Source organism: Pipistrellus hanaki (assembly GCF_964339955.1).
Source record: "Pipistrellus hanaki genome assembly, chromosome: 4".
In the NCBI taxonomy this organism is placed as follows: domain Eukaryota; kingdom Metazoa; phylum Chordata; class Mammalia; order Chiroptera; family Vespertilionidae; genus Pipistrellus; species Pipistrellus hanaki.
In genome coordinates this window covers 4677409-4693123 of record NC_140506.1, presented here as the reverse complement: position 1 = coordinate 4693123, position 15715 = coordinate 4677409, and the positions used below count along the sequence as shown (strand labels likewise).

At 49.5% G+C, this 15715-nt stretch overlaps 1 protein-coding gene across 1 annotated transcript in view; it reads right to left on the bottom strand.

Annotated features, from left to right (window-relative positions):
* Nucleotides 1–406: 406 nt before the first annotated feature.
* SLC1A3 (solute carrier family 1 member 3) overlaps nucleotides 407–15715 on the bottom strand; it is a 69065-nt gene continuing 53756 nt past the window's right edge. Inside the window, exons 4-10 of the mRNA XM_084881767.1 lie at nucleotides 15302–15506; nucleotides 12498–12540; nucleotides 9487–9779; nucleotides 6450–6683; nucleotides 5759–5953; nucleotides 3892–4026; nucleotides 407–1994 (exon numbers count right to left, since the gene is read on the bottom strand). Coding sequence (XP_084737893.1) covers nucleotides 1790–1994; nucleotides 3892–4026; nucleotides 5759–5953; nucleotides 6450–6683; nucleotides 9487–9779; nucleotides 12498–12540; nucleotides 15302–15506 — 1310 coding nt within the window. The 3' untranslated portion in view covers nucleotides 407–1789. The remainder of the gene's footprint in view (nucleotides 1995–3891; nucleotides 4027–5758; nucleotides 5954–6449; nucleotides 6684–9486; nucleotides 9780–12497; nucleotides 12541–15301; nucleotides 15507–15715) is intronic.

Genomic DNA, 15715 nt, shown 5'->3' with positions numbered 1-15715 from the left:
ATCTGTGTACGGGAACTTCCGTAGCGTGTTCCCCACAGAGAGCCTGGACGTGAAAGGTTACTCCTCCACAGCCTAAGGTTAACGGTTACGCGTACAGAGGGCTCGGGGCTACACAGAAACACCGCTACGTGCACGCCCGAGGACACACGTCTAAGTCCTCAGTCTGTTAGCTTTGCTAAGTCCACCCCCACCATTTCCGATCGGAAGCTCAAACCCCGCGGGCGCGGTCCGACAGCTCCGACTCCCTGTGTTTGCCAGGTGTGGCTCAGGGGGTGAAACATTAATCTCTAAACCCAGGCGCGGCCTCGCCTGAACCAACGCCCGGCGGCTTTCTTCTTGGCACCCCACTGACCATGTCTTCCTCCCGCGTCCTCGCCTGCCATTCCTCTGGGGACACGCATGACACCAAACCGAGCCCCATGCCAGCGGAAGGTTTTGAGTGGGTGGGTAGGTGGGATTCCAGCACAAAGAAACATCTTGTTTCCCGCATTCCAAGGCCTTTTGATCACAGTCAAAAACCTTTTCAAAGGAGAGACCACCCACCAGCTCACAGACCTCCATTGGAGAGGAGAGAGAGAGAGCGCTCGCTCATGCGACTTGTTTCAAACATAGAAGAAGGAATCGCATATTTTGATATGCAGACTTCCTTGGGGAATGTTTCTGAACTGAAGAGAAAAAGCATTTCTGGTTAAGAAAAGAAAAAAAAAAAGAACCTCTTTCATTAGAAAATCCTTCCTTAAAGACGACCTCTCTATAACCTTGTGTTTAAAAATCCTCTTTAGAATGGTCTCCCCTCGCTGGCTCTGTCCTGTTCCAGTCAGGCCCTGAGCACCCGTGCTAGCTGCTAGTCTTATATTTTAGTTTCTACGAGTCTAGCGCCAGTGGAGGCCTGGTGGGAAGGATCCTTCCCAGCCCAGCCCGGGGGAGGGCAGGAAGCGGGAAAACTCCCCCTGTTGGGAAGAACTGAGTGAGGCGATTTAAATCCATGCCTCCTCTGGCCTGGTGACGTGTGCAGCTGACACTGTGTACACGGGACCTGGCCACCCCCACCCAGCCTGCCCCTCCTCATTCCCGGCTACCTCCATGGGACATGCTTGCTCCTGGATGCTCCCAGGGGGAGATCGAGGACAGGCTGGTCATGATGCCACAGGATGTCCGGGTAACCGTGACCGCGAAGGCGGTTAGGGAACTCACCCATTTTACAGGTGAGGACACTGAGGCCTAGAGATAACACGTAACTTGCCCACGGCCACGCCACTTTGGGCACGTCCTCACAGCTGTGCTAGGTATGGACTCATAGGGTCCTGCTACTGGTAAAACAGAAACACCAATCAGGACAGAAAGGGGGGAAAACCCTTCCGTCCAACTGAAAGCCAAGTGCGGTTTATCAAGTTGCTCTGTTTTGATCCTAACATTGAAGTGTGTTCTGAGGGACTTTTTGGAAAGTCGAATTAAGCACGTGTTTAGCCTACTCTTTGTTGACTCCTTAACTTATAAAAATAGCACATTCACAGGATTGTGTGTCTCATATACTTGCAAAATCTGATCAGGACCATTTTTTTTTTTTTTTTATCCCGGTACCTTCTGTCTAAGGCCAACACGAAAAGACTTGAAACTTTCGGATGTGGGAGGAACACGCTGGCCGCTGCCACGCCCTCCCTGGAGCTGGAGTGGCCCTGGCAGACCCTACCGGAGTGGGGAGGACCAGGGAGCACGGGGCTGGCGGGGAGGACATGCGTGGTCACGGGTTTCCGACCCCGCTGCTCAGAGAGCACGTCTTCCCGCCGGTCTACATCTTGGTCTCGCTGTCGGCGGGCTTCTCCGTGTCGCTCTCCTGGGCGATGAGCTGGTAGGGCTTCTTCATCTCGTTCTCCTCGATCACGGAGTTCCCCATCTCCACGTCGGGGCTCTTCAGCTCGTGGCGGGACAGGTGCTCCACAATGCCGGCGCCCAGCGAGTCCCCCAGCACGTTGGTGGTGGTGCGCAGGCGGTCCCTGGGGGAGGCGGGGAGAAGGAACAAGGAGGCTACATCGGGTGGCTCCAGCTCGCATGCTGAACCCCCAGCAAGTGTGCAAGCATCTCTTAAATTTCTGCGTGGTGTATCTCCCAAGCGCCTCAATACATCTGTACGTCACCGTTATCATGGCATAAAAGTGATGAGGACCACCTTAGCCAGCTTGGCTCAGTGGATAGAGCATGGGCCTGCAGACTGAAGGGTCCCAGGTTCGATTCTGGCCAAGGGCACATGCCTGGGTTGCGGGCTCGATCCCCAGGAGGGGGCATGCAGGAGGCAGCCCATCAATGATTCTCTCTCATCACTGATGTTTCTATCTCTCTCTCCTTCTCCCTTCCTCGCTGAAATCAATAAAGAAATATATATTTTTTAAAATGATGAGGACCTGTATGTGATTAATTTTCAGTCGTTAGGGGATCAATAGTGGGGAATGACCCTTCCCTTTCTCCTTTTATTTAAGATTTCTCTTTGATTCTCTTTCCCACAACTCCCCTTCCTTCACTCCAGCGGTTCTCAAAGTGTAGTCCAGAGACCCACCGGGCGTCCCTGAGGTCAAAACTATTTCCATAATAACGCGAGGAGGCCATTTGCCCTTTTCACTCTCATCTCCTCCAGAAGGTCTGGCAGCGTCTTGCAAAGACCACACGCAACACAAAAGATGCCACTGACTGAATCCAGAAGCCGCTGGGAGACCCCAGCGGCCGTGCACGAAAGCCAGGCATGGCGGTGGTTTGTGGAATGTGAAATGATACCGTTCTTTCCAAGACATTTCTGGTTTGGAAAATGACTTTTCTCATAAAAAGGTTAAGTATGTTAACACGGAACGAATTTATTACTGTAACCTTTAGATGAAGTCAACATTTTTAGATTTTTCTGTGTTTTTTTGTTTTTTGTTTTTCCTAACCTGCTATGTATGGATGGAGAGGACCCACAACACAAAAAGCCTTTTTGGTCCCCAATAACCTTCACGTGCTGGGGGTCCTGAGTGCTGGCTGTGGGGCGACTGTCCTGAACCCCCACAGCATCCGGGGAGCATGGAGGGTCGATGCCATTCCCGTCCCCATTTCACATGGGGGAGACCAGGTGGCTGGGAGCCGGCCCCGTCAGTGTCACAGAGCCCGGTTGTGAACACAGATCCGAGGGACGGGGAACTCATGCTTGTAGCTGGTCTCTCCCCGCCTCCCCCCACCCCGTCCTGCCGTGGACACCCGGAGGGCCTCTGTGGTCATCAGACCTGATGACGTCAGCCTGTGTGACTGTGTCCGGGCAGGCATTCACGTTGGGAACCCGGGGAGGCCACACTGCCAGTGGACGGGACTTCAGAGGGAAAACAGGCGGAGGAGGTCGGCCGGGAGGGAGAGGGCTGGGCCTGGAGGCTGCTGGTGGGCACCTTCCCCAGAGCCAAAGTCACACCCACTTCAGGGTGCCAGCTCTGTCCCCGGGCCTGCTGGGCTCGGAGGGACCACGTGTGCTGCCTGGGCCGCTGGGATGGGGAGCCCGGGAGGAAGGGCGGCCAGCACGGAGGCCTGCTGTCCTGCCTGCAGGGACGGTTGTGCAATGCGGGAGGGCCTGCGGCCTGCTGGCTCTGTGACCACGGGTTTCCCAATCCGGGTGGCTTTATGGGGTGAGACGGGCGGCAGCCACATGGGCCCCACGGGCCGATGAGGGACTGGACACACATGGCATCTGGGGCTCCAGCTCACGCGATAAAGACAACTTAATGGCTGGCCTGGCCGCCCCCGTGGGGGAGCCCTGCTGGCAAGCGCGCCAGGCGCCCGGTGCCCTAAGGAGGACAGGGCACCCCGTGCCCTAGGAGGACGTGGGCACCCCGTGCCCTAGGGGGACGTGGGCGCGGGCCGGCGGCCCAGGGTACTCACAGGAACCAGTCCACGGCGATGATGAGCGTGATGTCGTCGGTGGGCAGCCCCACGGAGGTCAGCACGATGACCATGGTGACCAGGCCCGCCTGCGGGATGCCGGCCGCCCCGATGCTGGCCGCTGTGGCCGTGATGCTGTTGGAAGAAGGTCCCAAACGGAAACCATTGGTTCGCGCCTCCCCACGGGCCCTGCACCACCCAGCATGCAGCGTCCGGCTGGCCCAGCGGACAGATGGGGGGTGTGTGTGTGTGTTCAAAACACTGTGAGCCTGCAGGAAGCCCGCTGAACTCGCCATCATGCTAACTACGCTTCTGAAGGGCTGACGGGGTGCCCTCTGACACGCTACATGGCTGATCTCATTGGGTGAGATCAGGAAGTCGGTCCCATTATGATTGCCATTGCTAAATGAAGAAACTGGTGGTTACAGACGACTCACGTGCCTGGAAATATTTTATAAGGTCTAGAATACTGTGTAGTCCTAACCGGTGTGGCTCAGTGGCTAGAGCATCAGATCAGCCTGCGGACTTGGGGGTCTCAGAGCTACTTCGATTCCGGTCAAGGGCATGTATCAAGGAGGCAGCTGATTGATGTTTCTCTCTCATCGATGTTTCAAACTCTCTCTCCCTCTCTGTAAAAAAAATCAATAAAATATATTAAAAAATTAAAATAGTGTAGTTCAAGAACAAATTGTTTCCAAGAATTTCTCTGTCCAAGTGGAGGACTGTAAACATGCTGAACTTGCATGGTTAATGAGGTCAGAAAAAACCCACAGATTTATCAATGGTGCTACGAGGTTCTGTAGCACTATAAATATTTTTTATGGAGACAGTGTGGACCTGGTTTGTGAGGTACATAGTCCTGCCTGGGGCTCAGTTTGTTAAAGACCTATTTGATAGGCGGGTGAGAACGTGAACATGCTTTAAAAGTAGTTATGTCTTACGTAGGTGTACAGTACTGATAAGGTGATAAGAGACTGGTCATGGTTCCCCCACATTGGCCCTTTCCACGGGATTGGGATTAGTAGCTGGTGTGTGGCTGTTCGGAGTGAAGACTACATTTCCCAGCCTCCCTTGGACTCCTTTAGACACCCTGCTGGCCAAGGAGACATGCATGAAAGCAACTAAGCGACTGTGCATCTCCTCTTCTTCCCTGTGGCTAAAATTTGGAGGTTGCGCTGAGCCACCTTGGACCCTCTGGGTGAGGGTGATACCCCAGGGACGATGGGCCCACAGGCCTGGGCCCGGCACACAGGGGACACCTCCCGGCCTCCAGGGCTTGTGGGGCCGAGCCCACACGAAAGAAATGCAGTTTTGTCTGAAGTCACTGTTACTTCCTTTCTTAAATGCCTTTAATAACGGAAGTGAGAAATATCCATGCTATTTATTCTGCAGAAAGATGTATTTTTCTGTTTCTATACATTACATATTTCTGGGTATTTCTTCAAAGAGAAAGAGTGAGGCATATTTACAGATGATATGCTAAGAAGTACATCAATCAAGTGGCCAGTGCTAAGTGTGGTGTGATTCTATTGAGCACAAGTAAAAGGGTGCGCATGTCTCCGCATAAGCAAAATTCTTTATGCGCCAAACATCAACAGTGCCACCTACAGCACGGTGGGGAGTGATGGTGGCAGGCAAGTTTCACGGTTGACCTTATACATTTCTGTATTATTAGAATTTCATTATTAATGAATGTGCACATTTGCAATTAAAAAAGTAAATGAAATAAATATAAAAAATACACCTATTCCCACCTGCTCCCATTTATGGGTGAGTGCCTTCCCACCAGTTTCTTCCCCTGATCCCGGGATCACTGTCTTATCATTGAAAGTGAATCTTAACACAACATGTAGAACTTTCCTGGTACCTGATCGTGATGATCTGTCCGAAGTTCAGGTCGAAGTTGTTGACCTGGGCAATGAAGATGGCAGCCAGAGCCTCGTAGAGGGCGGTCCCGTCCATGTTGATGGTGGCCCCCACCGGGAGCACGAACCTGGTGACGCGCTTGTCCACCCCGTTGTTCTCTTCCAGGCACTTGAAGGTGATGGGCAGGGTGGCCGAACTGGGGACAGGAACACAGGGCATGTCAGCGGAGCAGCCTGAAGGTGCGGACCGGGCCTGAGGGTGTGGTATTTCAGACACAGAGTTCCTTCCTGTTCAAGGAACCGAGTCAGCACCCACATACTTAGAAGAGCCTGGTCAGAAACAGGGGGGTCCTCTTAGTGGATCCCCTGGCAACTCTTCTGCTTCTGGGCCCTCTGTGAGGCCTCATCTGTCATCATTTCCCATCGCCACAGCCTGTGCCAGGTGACGCCATCTCTCCCTCAGGCCAGCTCTACAGGAAGGAGAGTCCATTTCCTTTTGTGCCCCCACAGGGATACACCCAGCCATTCCTTGAATCCCAAAGTAGGTCTGGCTAGCATCCGGAGTGAAAAAGCCAATTCCTACGCCTGGAGGTTTGAACCCGCCCTCCCCACCAGGTCTCCCTCCACCCAAGCCCAGGATCCTGGCTCCAGGTCAAGCCCGAGGTGCGTTTTCTGCCGGGAGCGGCCGCTCACCTGGAGGAGGTGCCCAGCGCCGTGATGAGCGCCTGCAGCAGCCCCCCGATGAACACCCACGGGTTTTTCCGCGTCACCAGGAAGTAGAGCAGCGGCAGCACGATGACGGCGTGGATGAGCAGGCCGATGATGACCGTCACGGTGTACATGGCCAGCTGGCCGCCGATCACGCCCATGTCCTCCATCTCCACTATTTTGCCTGCAATCAGGAAGAGGATGCCCAGGGGGGCGTACCTGCGCGGGGACACGGGACAGTGGGAGTCTGATCGCCAACGGGCCACGCTGGCCCTGGGAGAAACCGAACTGCCGTCTTTTCTCTTTTAGACATAAATTTAAATAAGAACACTGCGGGATCAGGCCTCCCTCTCACTCAGAACTTCACTAGGGTAGTGGTCGGCAAACCGCGGCTCGCGAGCCACAGGCGGCTCTTTGGCCCCTTGAGTGTGGCTCTTCCACAGAATACCACGGCCTGGGCAAGTTTATTTTGAAGAAGTGGAGTTAGAAGAAGTTTAGGTTTAAAAAATGTGGCTCTCCAAAGAAATGTCAATTGTTGCCCTGTTGGTATTTGGCTCTGTTGGCTAATGAGTTTGCCGACCACTAGGTCACATGGGTGAGAAAAGACGATGACAGAGGTTTGGTTACCCGCCTCTTTTTTTCCAGATAATTCTCACTACCCCTGGGTCCCTTTTTGGGTCCTCAGATGCCACCCACGCCCCTGCTCGGTGCTCGGAACCACCAGAATCCACCCTGACCCAGCCTTTAGGACCCCTTCCCCCCGCAGAGCCCAGGCCCCAAGCGATAGCAAGAGGCTCATGGTGCCTGTCAGTGTGTTAGATCCGCAGTCAGCACTCTCATTCAGGGACGCTTTTATTATGTCTTCCCACATGACACACTATCACTTCATATTCGGCTTCAACTCCTGGACGCAAATGTCTCCTAAGAGGAGATGCTGTTCCGGTGCAAACGGAAAACCAGTGCCACTTGCTACAGGTAGAAGGCAACCACACACTAAACTCCGAGCTGCTGGAATTAATAACATGCCTGTCTCTGCCACCGCCAGGTGACAGGTGTTCTCATTAAGTAATTATTAACCACAGGCGGAGGCTGCCCCGGGGATCTTTCCCCGGAGACCCAGCGGGAATGGACGGCAGAGACAAAGCACGGCTTGTCCGTGTGGGAGCAGCCCGGCGGCCTAAAGGACCCGCCGCCCGGCATTCGGCTCCCTCCGACGTGGGCCGCCAAGGACAACCAAACTCCCATTCCCGAACTGAGAGGCTGGGGCTCCGAGGAGAGGGGGCTGCTGGGAAGTGGGGGAAACTCGTTTCCGATGGAGCATACAATGCTGCCTTTAGAAGCCCGTTAGAAACACAGGCCAGGGAATGACAGGACAACCTGCCTGCAGAAATGTCGAATAACTCAACGCCGAGTGTGCAGGCAAAATGCACAGCTAGGAACGGGCCTTGAATGGGCTTCTTTCATAAAAGAGGTGAAAGGTGCAGGCGTTTTAATAACACGAAGATAAATGGCCACTGCCAGCCCTGCCGGGATCTCAAAGAAGGGCCCCCGGGATTTCATTTGGGGGCTCCTGTGGAGACACCATTCTGATCGCTCTTTGTGCCCACGTTTTCATTTCCATCTTGTGGAAACTCCTGGAAAATGAACGTCCCTGGGGCTCCGGTGGCCACAAAGACAAAGAATATTTCTCGTCATGTTGGGGAGTGTTTGTCTTAGAAACGGACGGCTTCCTGCCTCAGGTGCCAAGCGGGGCTCTGGACTGAAAATAAAGGTTATGCCAATCAAAGGGTTTCTCCCCGCTGGAGAGAATTTACTCTCAAGGTCAATGTTCCTTTTTGGAGGTAGCCTTCTCCTTTGTCCCTTGCTCTCCCCTTCATTTGAAGGACGTTTGTTATAGGCTGTGGCTTGGCATTCTATACGACTGCCCAGGAGTGCCGCAGCATCAGCAGGCACTGCATTTCTTTCTCAGCGCTCAAATAGAGGCTGTTTTTCTGGTGGTCTAGGGCAGTGGTCGGCAAACTCATCAGTCCACAGAGCCAAATATCAACAGGACAACGATTGAAATTTCTTTGGAGAGCCAAATTTCTTAAACTTAAAATTATTCTAATGCCACTTCTTCAAAATAGACTCGCCCAGGCCGTGGTATTTTGTGGAAGAGCCCCACACTCAAGGGGCCAAAGAGCCACATGTGGCTTACGAGTCGCAGTTTGCCGACCACGGGTCTAGGGGCTTCTTTGTTTGTTTCTCTGCTACTGGGAAAGCTCTTCCCCTGGCACCTGGCATGGCTGTCTTCCTCGGTCACTCCGGTCTTAGCGGAAAAGGTCACCTCCTCAGAGGCCTTTTCAAGGCAAATTTGATGCCTCCTCCCCGGTCACTTTTTAATCACATCACATAAAACAAAACCTGCTGTTTTATTTTTTATTCACAGCACCTGTGACTGAAGCATAAGGTTGATTTATTTGTTTATCTTCTGTCTCCCTTAAAAGAATGCACGATCGAGGATATTCCTACAGGTTTTCTTCATGCCTTTATCCATAGTGCCTGGCATGATTTGCTTGGCATATAGTAGACACTTGATAACTGTGCCTTACAGCGATAGCTAAGGAGATTTTAAATTGAGGAATGAGAGAGGGATCCCATCAGCATGGGATAAAGGAGTTGACACCTTTCAAAAACAGGGGAGCAAATTGATTAAAAGAGGCCTACAGATGGGCTCAGGACCACTACACGTCCAGAAAATCACTGATTTGCCCGGCGGGTGTAGCTTAGTGGTTGAATGTGGGCTCGCTACCCAGTGGGAGGCGTGCAAGAGGCAGTCGATCAATGATTCCCTCTCATCATTGATGCTTCTATCTTCCTTTCCAGAAAAAAAAAAAAAAAAAAGTCACTGCTTTTCTTGTGCTTATCAGAATGAGATCATTGCAATGGCCACCCTGCCTGATGGCATCTTCCTCAGTCAGAACCCATGCTGATGGCAACACGCACCTTGAACATCGCATATACCGCGAGAGGAAATACGTACCACATGATCACTGCCACCAGCCTCATGATGGCCTCATTGAGAGAGTCAAAGAAGTCCTTCAGGGCTTGTCCCTGCTCCTTCATGTTTCCAATCACAAAGCCAAAGCACATGGAGAAGACCACCAGGCCCAGGGCATTGACCCCGTTCACAGAGCCTGGCACGGGGATCATCTCCTCTGTGATCTTGGAAAGCGTCTCCATGGCGTCCGACACGTTGTTGATCACGGCACCCAGGAGCGTTTCGTTAGACGCAACGGGCACTTTAATGCTTCTCTTCTCATAGTTGGTTTTAAACTTAAAAGGAAAAGGCACAGCAGGGATTAAAGGTGCTATTTTTTCTTCTTTATACTTTCCTGTTGTCCAATTTTTATATTATATACATTACCGTGCATTCAAATAATAGTGTTATAGAAAGTATCTGTTGCCTGGCTGGTGTGGCTCAGTGGTTGACTGTGGACCTATGAACCAGGAGGTCGCGGTTCAATCCCTGGTTAGGGCACATGCCTGGGTTGTGAGCTTGATCCCCAGTGTGGGGCATGCAGGAGGCAGCCGATCAATGGTTCTCTCTCATCATTAATGTTTCTATTTCTCTCTCCCTCTTCCTTCCTCTCTGAAATCAATAAAAATATTTTTAAAAGAAAGTATCTATCATCTATCTATCTAATCTCTGACAAACCTCTACTACTTCCTCAGCATACACACACACACACACACACACACACACACACACACACACACACATTCGTACACATAATAAATCATAATAGGAAAGACATATCTGGTTGGAGATGTTTGACTAAATATACATATGTGCTTTTGCTTTATTCAGAAACAGCTTTAAAAACAAAAAACAAAAAAAAAAAACCCCGTAAACACAAATATTCACAGTACTGTATCCCTTTACTGTCCACGGGTTCATGCTATGGGATTATGGACACATCATCAACATCCTTTTGCTCATGTTCCACAGCTGTGCAGCAGGGATCACTAACCGTGCTGGTTCTACCTCGCAGGGTTGGTATGATGATCAAATGAAACAGAGTATATGAGAACTTCACGTACATTTTAAAGCACTAAATGAGTGGCGGCTAACGGTGCTCAATAACAGTGTCCTTCAGCGACTGGACTCAGTTGGAGATTTCAGGGGGTATTAACATTTTTAAATCTCCAAACAAGTCTTAAGCATCCCTGAGAGTATCAGTTCTTGAGAATAGGTGCTCGATTAATAGTTGAGCCCACTTCTCAAGTCCATAGTGGTATTTCTGCTTTTATTCAGAAAGTGGTCTTTCCCCAGAGATTTTACATAAATATTTCAGACAGGGAATGCCAAGTATATTACTAAATAAAATATATTACCAACTAAAGCCCCCATCCCTCTATGGTTTTAATGCGAGCAGAATTCCTGGCCTTCATGTTGGTGAAGAAATGGTAGCCACAGGCAATTTCTGACCTAAGACCAGAAACAGATCTGGGAAAATACATTTGCTTCCCCTTCAAAATCCTGTAAATGGAACCCAAAACCAAGTGCAAGAAATCTACACGAGTCACCAGCACTTTCCCAGTGCTTCCAGAAACCAGCGTTTTTGATGTCCCCCAGTGCCAGCTGACTAACTAGAAGAGCCAGCCCCAGAGTACTGGGTTTGGCTGGTCAGATTAAAAAGAGCTTTTTATTCATGGTTACAGTTGTTTTTGAATAAAAGAAGTAAGATTTTGGCCACTTAGGCTTTTTGTTAGAATTTTGCAGTGTGTGCATGTATTGCCTATTAAAAATAGTCAATAGAATTTTTTTAAAAAGGGGGGGAAAACAAAGGGTGGCTTATAAGTGTAAAACTTGGTCCTCCATGAAGTTGGGAGCTTGTTTTGTTTGCTTACCAATCCTAAGCAGAGAGGTTAGGGAATTATAACGAGGGTAAAATGGAACCATCTGGAAAAACGTTTGGGAACTATTATTGAACCCAGAAAGTCTAATTATTTCCCTTTTCAGATCTGGGCAAAAAAGCCTTTTTCATTCAAGTGAGGTTAGAATGAACTTTATGAAGTGTAGCCTCTAATAGTAAAATACTAGAGGCCCGGTGCACGAAATTCATGCAACAGTAGGCCTCCCCCCACCCAGCTGCTGGGCCCGCTTCCCTCTGGCACCAGGGACCCGGGCTTCCCTCGAAGCCCATCTTCATCTGGAAGGATGTCCAGTCTCATTAGCATATTACACTTTTATTATTAAGATATTTGTATTCAAAACACATAGGGCCAAGAGTTGCTTGGATATTTGAGGCTGAAAGGAACTGGAGCTCACTATAGCCTCCAGGGGGGATGTTCCTTCCTCGGAAGCAGATGGTTGGAGCAGAAAGATGACAGGATGTGGAGTCCATACAGTGGATTTGAATCTGGGGCTGTCATTTACTACTTGTGAGACCTTGTGTCCGTCATATATACAATCCCTGAGTCATCCTAGATGGGCTGCCTCACCAGTGCAATGAACACAAGGACATCCATCATACTTATGAGGCGTTCAGTTCATAAAGATTCCGTTTCTTTCTGATATGGTTCCTCCTTTAGAATCCATAAGCCTTTAGCATACTTTTTTTTTTTTTTTTTAAATGGCCCAATGATTTAAAAAAAAATCCAATTCAGAAACTTGAATAATCTCCCTAACATTTAAAACAGCTTGTAAATTCATTTCATATTGGAGTTTGCCTGCTTGGTGGGCTTCTGTGTGTGGGATGTGGGGTGGGAAGAGGGAGGGAGTGTCCTGATTGGCCTTCTTATAAATAACAGAGGCCCAATAAGCTCTCTGTATGTAAGACATGGAGTATTTGGCAACTAATAAGCATTCGGAGTCAGGTAAGACCCACCCCTGCTTCCTAAATTCATTAGAAAGCTCCAGTACGTTCCCATCTGGTTAAGAAATTGTTTCTTCTTGCAGAGATTTGGACAAAAATAAGAAAGAGGGCCCGCTATGTCGGTGTGCCAGAGAGGAATAACTAAGGAAATTAGCAGCTGTAGAGTGTTTACCTGTTTAAAGCAAGCTTCCACCAGGTTTGGAGGGAACATATTCCTGCAAAGAAAATAACAGTCACTGGAAAAAACTTTCCAAATAATAAGTTAGCGCCTTAAATACGCTTTCATTCTGCCTAAGGGAAAGACTGCATGGAGCTAAGCAGCAAATGGAAAAAGAGAAAGATTTTGGTGGGTTTTATGACTTAAAATGCGACTTATAATCATCCCTAAGTGTGGCCCACGTAGTTCCTATTTTTCAGGGAAGTCCCAAACTTAACTCACCTGTCCTCTTGTCAGACAATGGGGTCCTTCGTTCAGACATTATATCATCAAAACCCTGTTTCTTGGAAGAATCAAAGTGAGAATGGAAATGCCTTTTGTCAAAGTATTCTGGTTCATTGCAGTTATTATTCAGTAATGGCCGTTCTGGTATGGTGCCCTGTCATGGTCAGACTGTGGAATTTTGTTCTCTAAGAGTTCCTCCTAGAGGTCCCCTGGGGGATGGGACGTTGACACTGAATTGCTGGCGCTTCTGAGGCTCCTCTGTTGACTAATGGGAGGAAGGACCACAACATTTGACCTTGAGGCCTCTGTGGTAAGATCTGTCACTTCCTCCTAGCAGTGTTTGAATTTATGGCAGGGAGAAGATAAGGAGCAATACACTAGCGGAGGAGTCTCTAACCAGATGCGTGACCTTGGCCAAGTCCTGGCACCCGTTTAGGTCTCAGAGACTCATCTGTTAAAGAGGAAATTGGCTTAAACTATAAGAGCTCCAAGATTGAAGACTGTGGGGGAAGGAGACACAGCCCGGGCAGTTGTAGAGTCTGAGACTGTAACAGTTGTACGCTGTCAAAGTCATATTTGAAGGTTATAAATTCTTATCCTTTTCTTCCTTCTGCCTAGACCATCCTGTTTCCTATCCCTTCCCATCGACACTCTATGGCTCTGCTTCTACACACCTCAAGAGAAATGGGAGTTCAGGAGATTGTAGGATGAATGTTTAAGCCACGTGATTGGGTGGGGACAGGTTAGTCACATAGTTACCACTGCAGCCAGGAAGGGCAGAACATATGGTACTCTGATGGACCAACCAGATTGGGAATGACAAGATCCCAACAGTTCAAACAAGGAATAGAAATTGTACTGAAAGAGAATATATAAAATACTTCTAATTCAAACTACCTGAGGATAAATAGTTATGGGGAAAAAATGGTGACAAGCCTTAATTAACTGTATGAACTAAATAAGAGATAGCAATTGGGTGACAACTTGATATGAAATTTTATAGGGTAGCTAGTTATCTTCAGATTTTTGCAATTACCTCCCTGAATTAACTTTCAAGAAGAGGCCCAGTGGGGCTGAGTCACGCTTACATACAGATGGTACAAAGTCACCCATAGTAGGAACTGAGAAGTATGGCCAAAGAGGCCCTTTGTTCCCCAGCTCTCTGTGGAATCTGCCTGTCCCAGATCTGGTTGCTGAGTTGGCATATGAAATAAAATCTGTAGGAGTTTTTTTTTTCCAGATGATTAATTGGGATCCCCATTGGGCTGGTATCTAGGATTGGTAAACCAGTTACTTTGCCAATAAGTTTGTAAGGAAGGGAGGAAACGACTAAGTTTGGGGTCGACAGTCTGGGTGGGGCTACACGGTAAGTGGGGGATGCTAAGCAGGTGGGAATGTAGAGGCCTGTGCTGGGACACCTTCCATTCGCCCTTCTAGATCCACTCTCCATGCTGCTCTGTGCCCTGGGAGCTGACCCGGGACCACAGCACATGGGCTCTCTTGCCTATGGCTTCCTGTTGGGTTTGTCCAGGGGCACTCTGGAAGATCCGAGTAGGAAAGAGAGAAGTGGATGTTCATGTTCTTCCAGCTCTCTCTCTACCAGGTCGGGCAGCAGCTCCCTCCCTCCACAAGGGTGTTTCCCCGAGGCCACAGCTCTTCCTGGGTCCCAGGAACAGCTCCTGTCCTTATCCCTGACTTGAGGTAGAACCAAAACAGCTTCCCATCCCTGGTGCCACACCATCCCTCGTAAGTTCCCTTAACTCTGCCTGCACCGATGCAAGCCCTTTTCAATGATCCTTTTGAAAATGACATTTGCTTCCTGCCAGGACCTGACGGATGCAAGGGCAGAAAGAGCAAGCAGAGGGCTCCAGGATTAAACTTTGGCATATATGTCATAGTCCCATGTAAGACCAACTTGATCACCAAGTTTGTTTCAATATTAGATACGATTCAGTGATAATCAGTGTGTGGTTAGTGCATAAAACAATGCTAAAGAAGTCATCCTTTAACCTTTTATTACTGCTCGGCCAACTCCTTTCTCATAAACAGTACCAAAAAAGAAGACCTTGAAATAGGAATGACTAGATGATCTCTAAAGTCCCTTTTGGAAAGAAATGGTTATGTGTAATGAATGATAATATACATCTCAGGTTCTGAATTAGAAGAGTCCAATAAACAGGCTACACTAGAATAAAAGCCTTAAAAAACTAGATTTGAGAAAAGTAAGTAAAGATTTATTAACATTCCAGGGGAGCTGCAGGGTTGAGAGGGGACTGAGCGATCAGATTTAAATCCTAAAAGCAGGGCTCTCAAAATCCCTCTCTGTCTGCTCCTTGCTCTTCTTACCTCTTCCTCCTAAGACTGAACATGCAGCCTAACTTTAAGTTCTGTTAGAACAAAGCAAAGATGTGGCCATTTTAAGTCCAGCAAGGTGGGTTCATTTAGACCCCTCTTTCAGGGCTTGATTAGCTCCCCCAGATAAGAGGGGCTGGGAGGTCAGAATGGACCCGAGGGGACGGGCTTGGAGGACGCACCTGATCAGGTCCAGGAAGGCGTCTGCAGCCGTCACCTGTATGACCTTGCCTTCCCGGTGCATGTTCTCCTTTGTGCCCTTCCCCGGGTGGATGATGATGACCATGATGATGCCAATCACCACTGCGATGATGGTCGTGGTCATGTAATAGACGACAGCTCGCATTCCCATCTTCCCCGACGCCTTTCTATCCAGAGCCGCCATTCCTGGGGAAGGCAAACAGGAGATTCTCAGGAAGTCAGTACAGAGGATTCGCCAGCGAAAGCGGGTGGGCACAGTGTTTCCTTCTACACTTCCCTGCACTCATCCCACTGGGCAATGAGATTCGAACATGTGAACTTGGCTCCAAATTCAATCTGGCATCTCAGGTGAGGGGAAAGCCACAGAATGGCTAAGCACCAGCTGCTCCACAAAC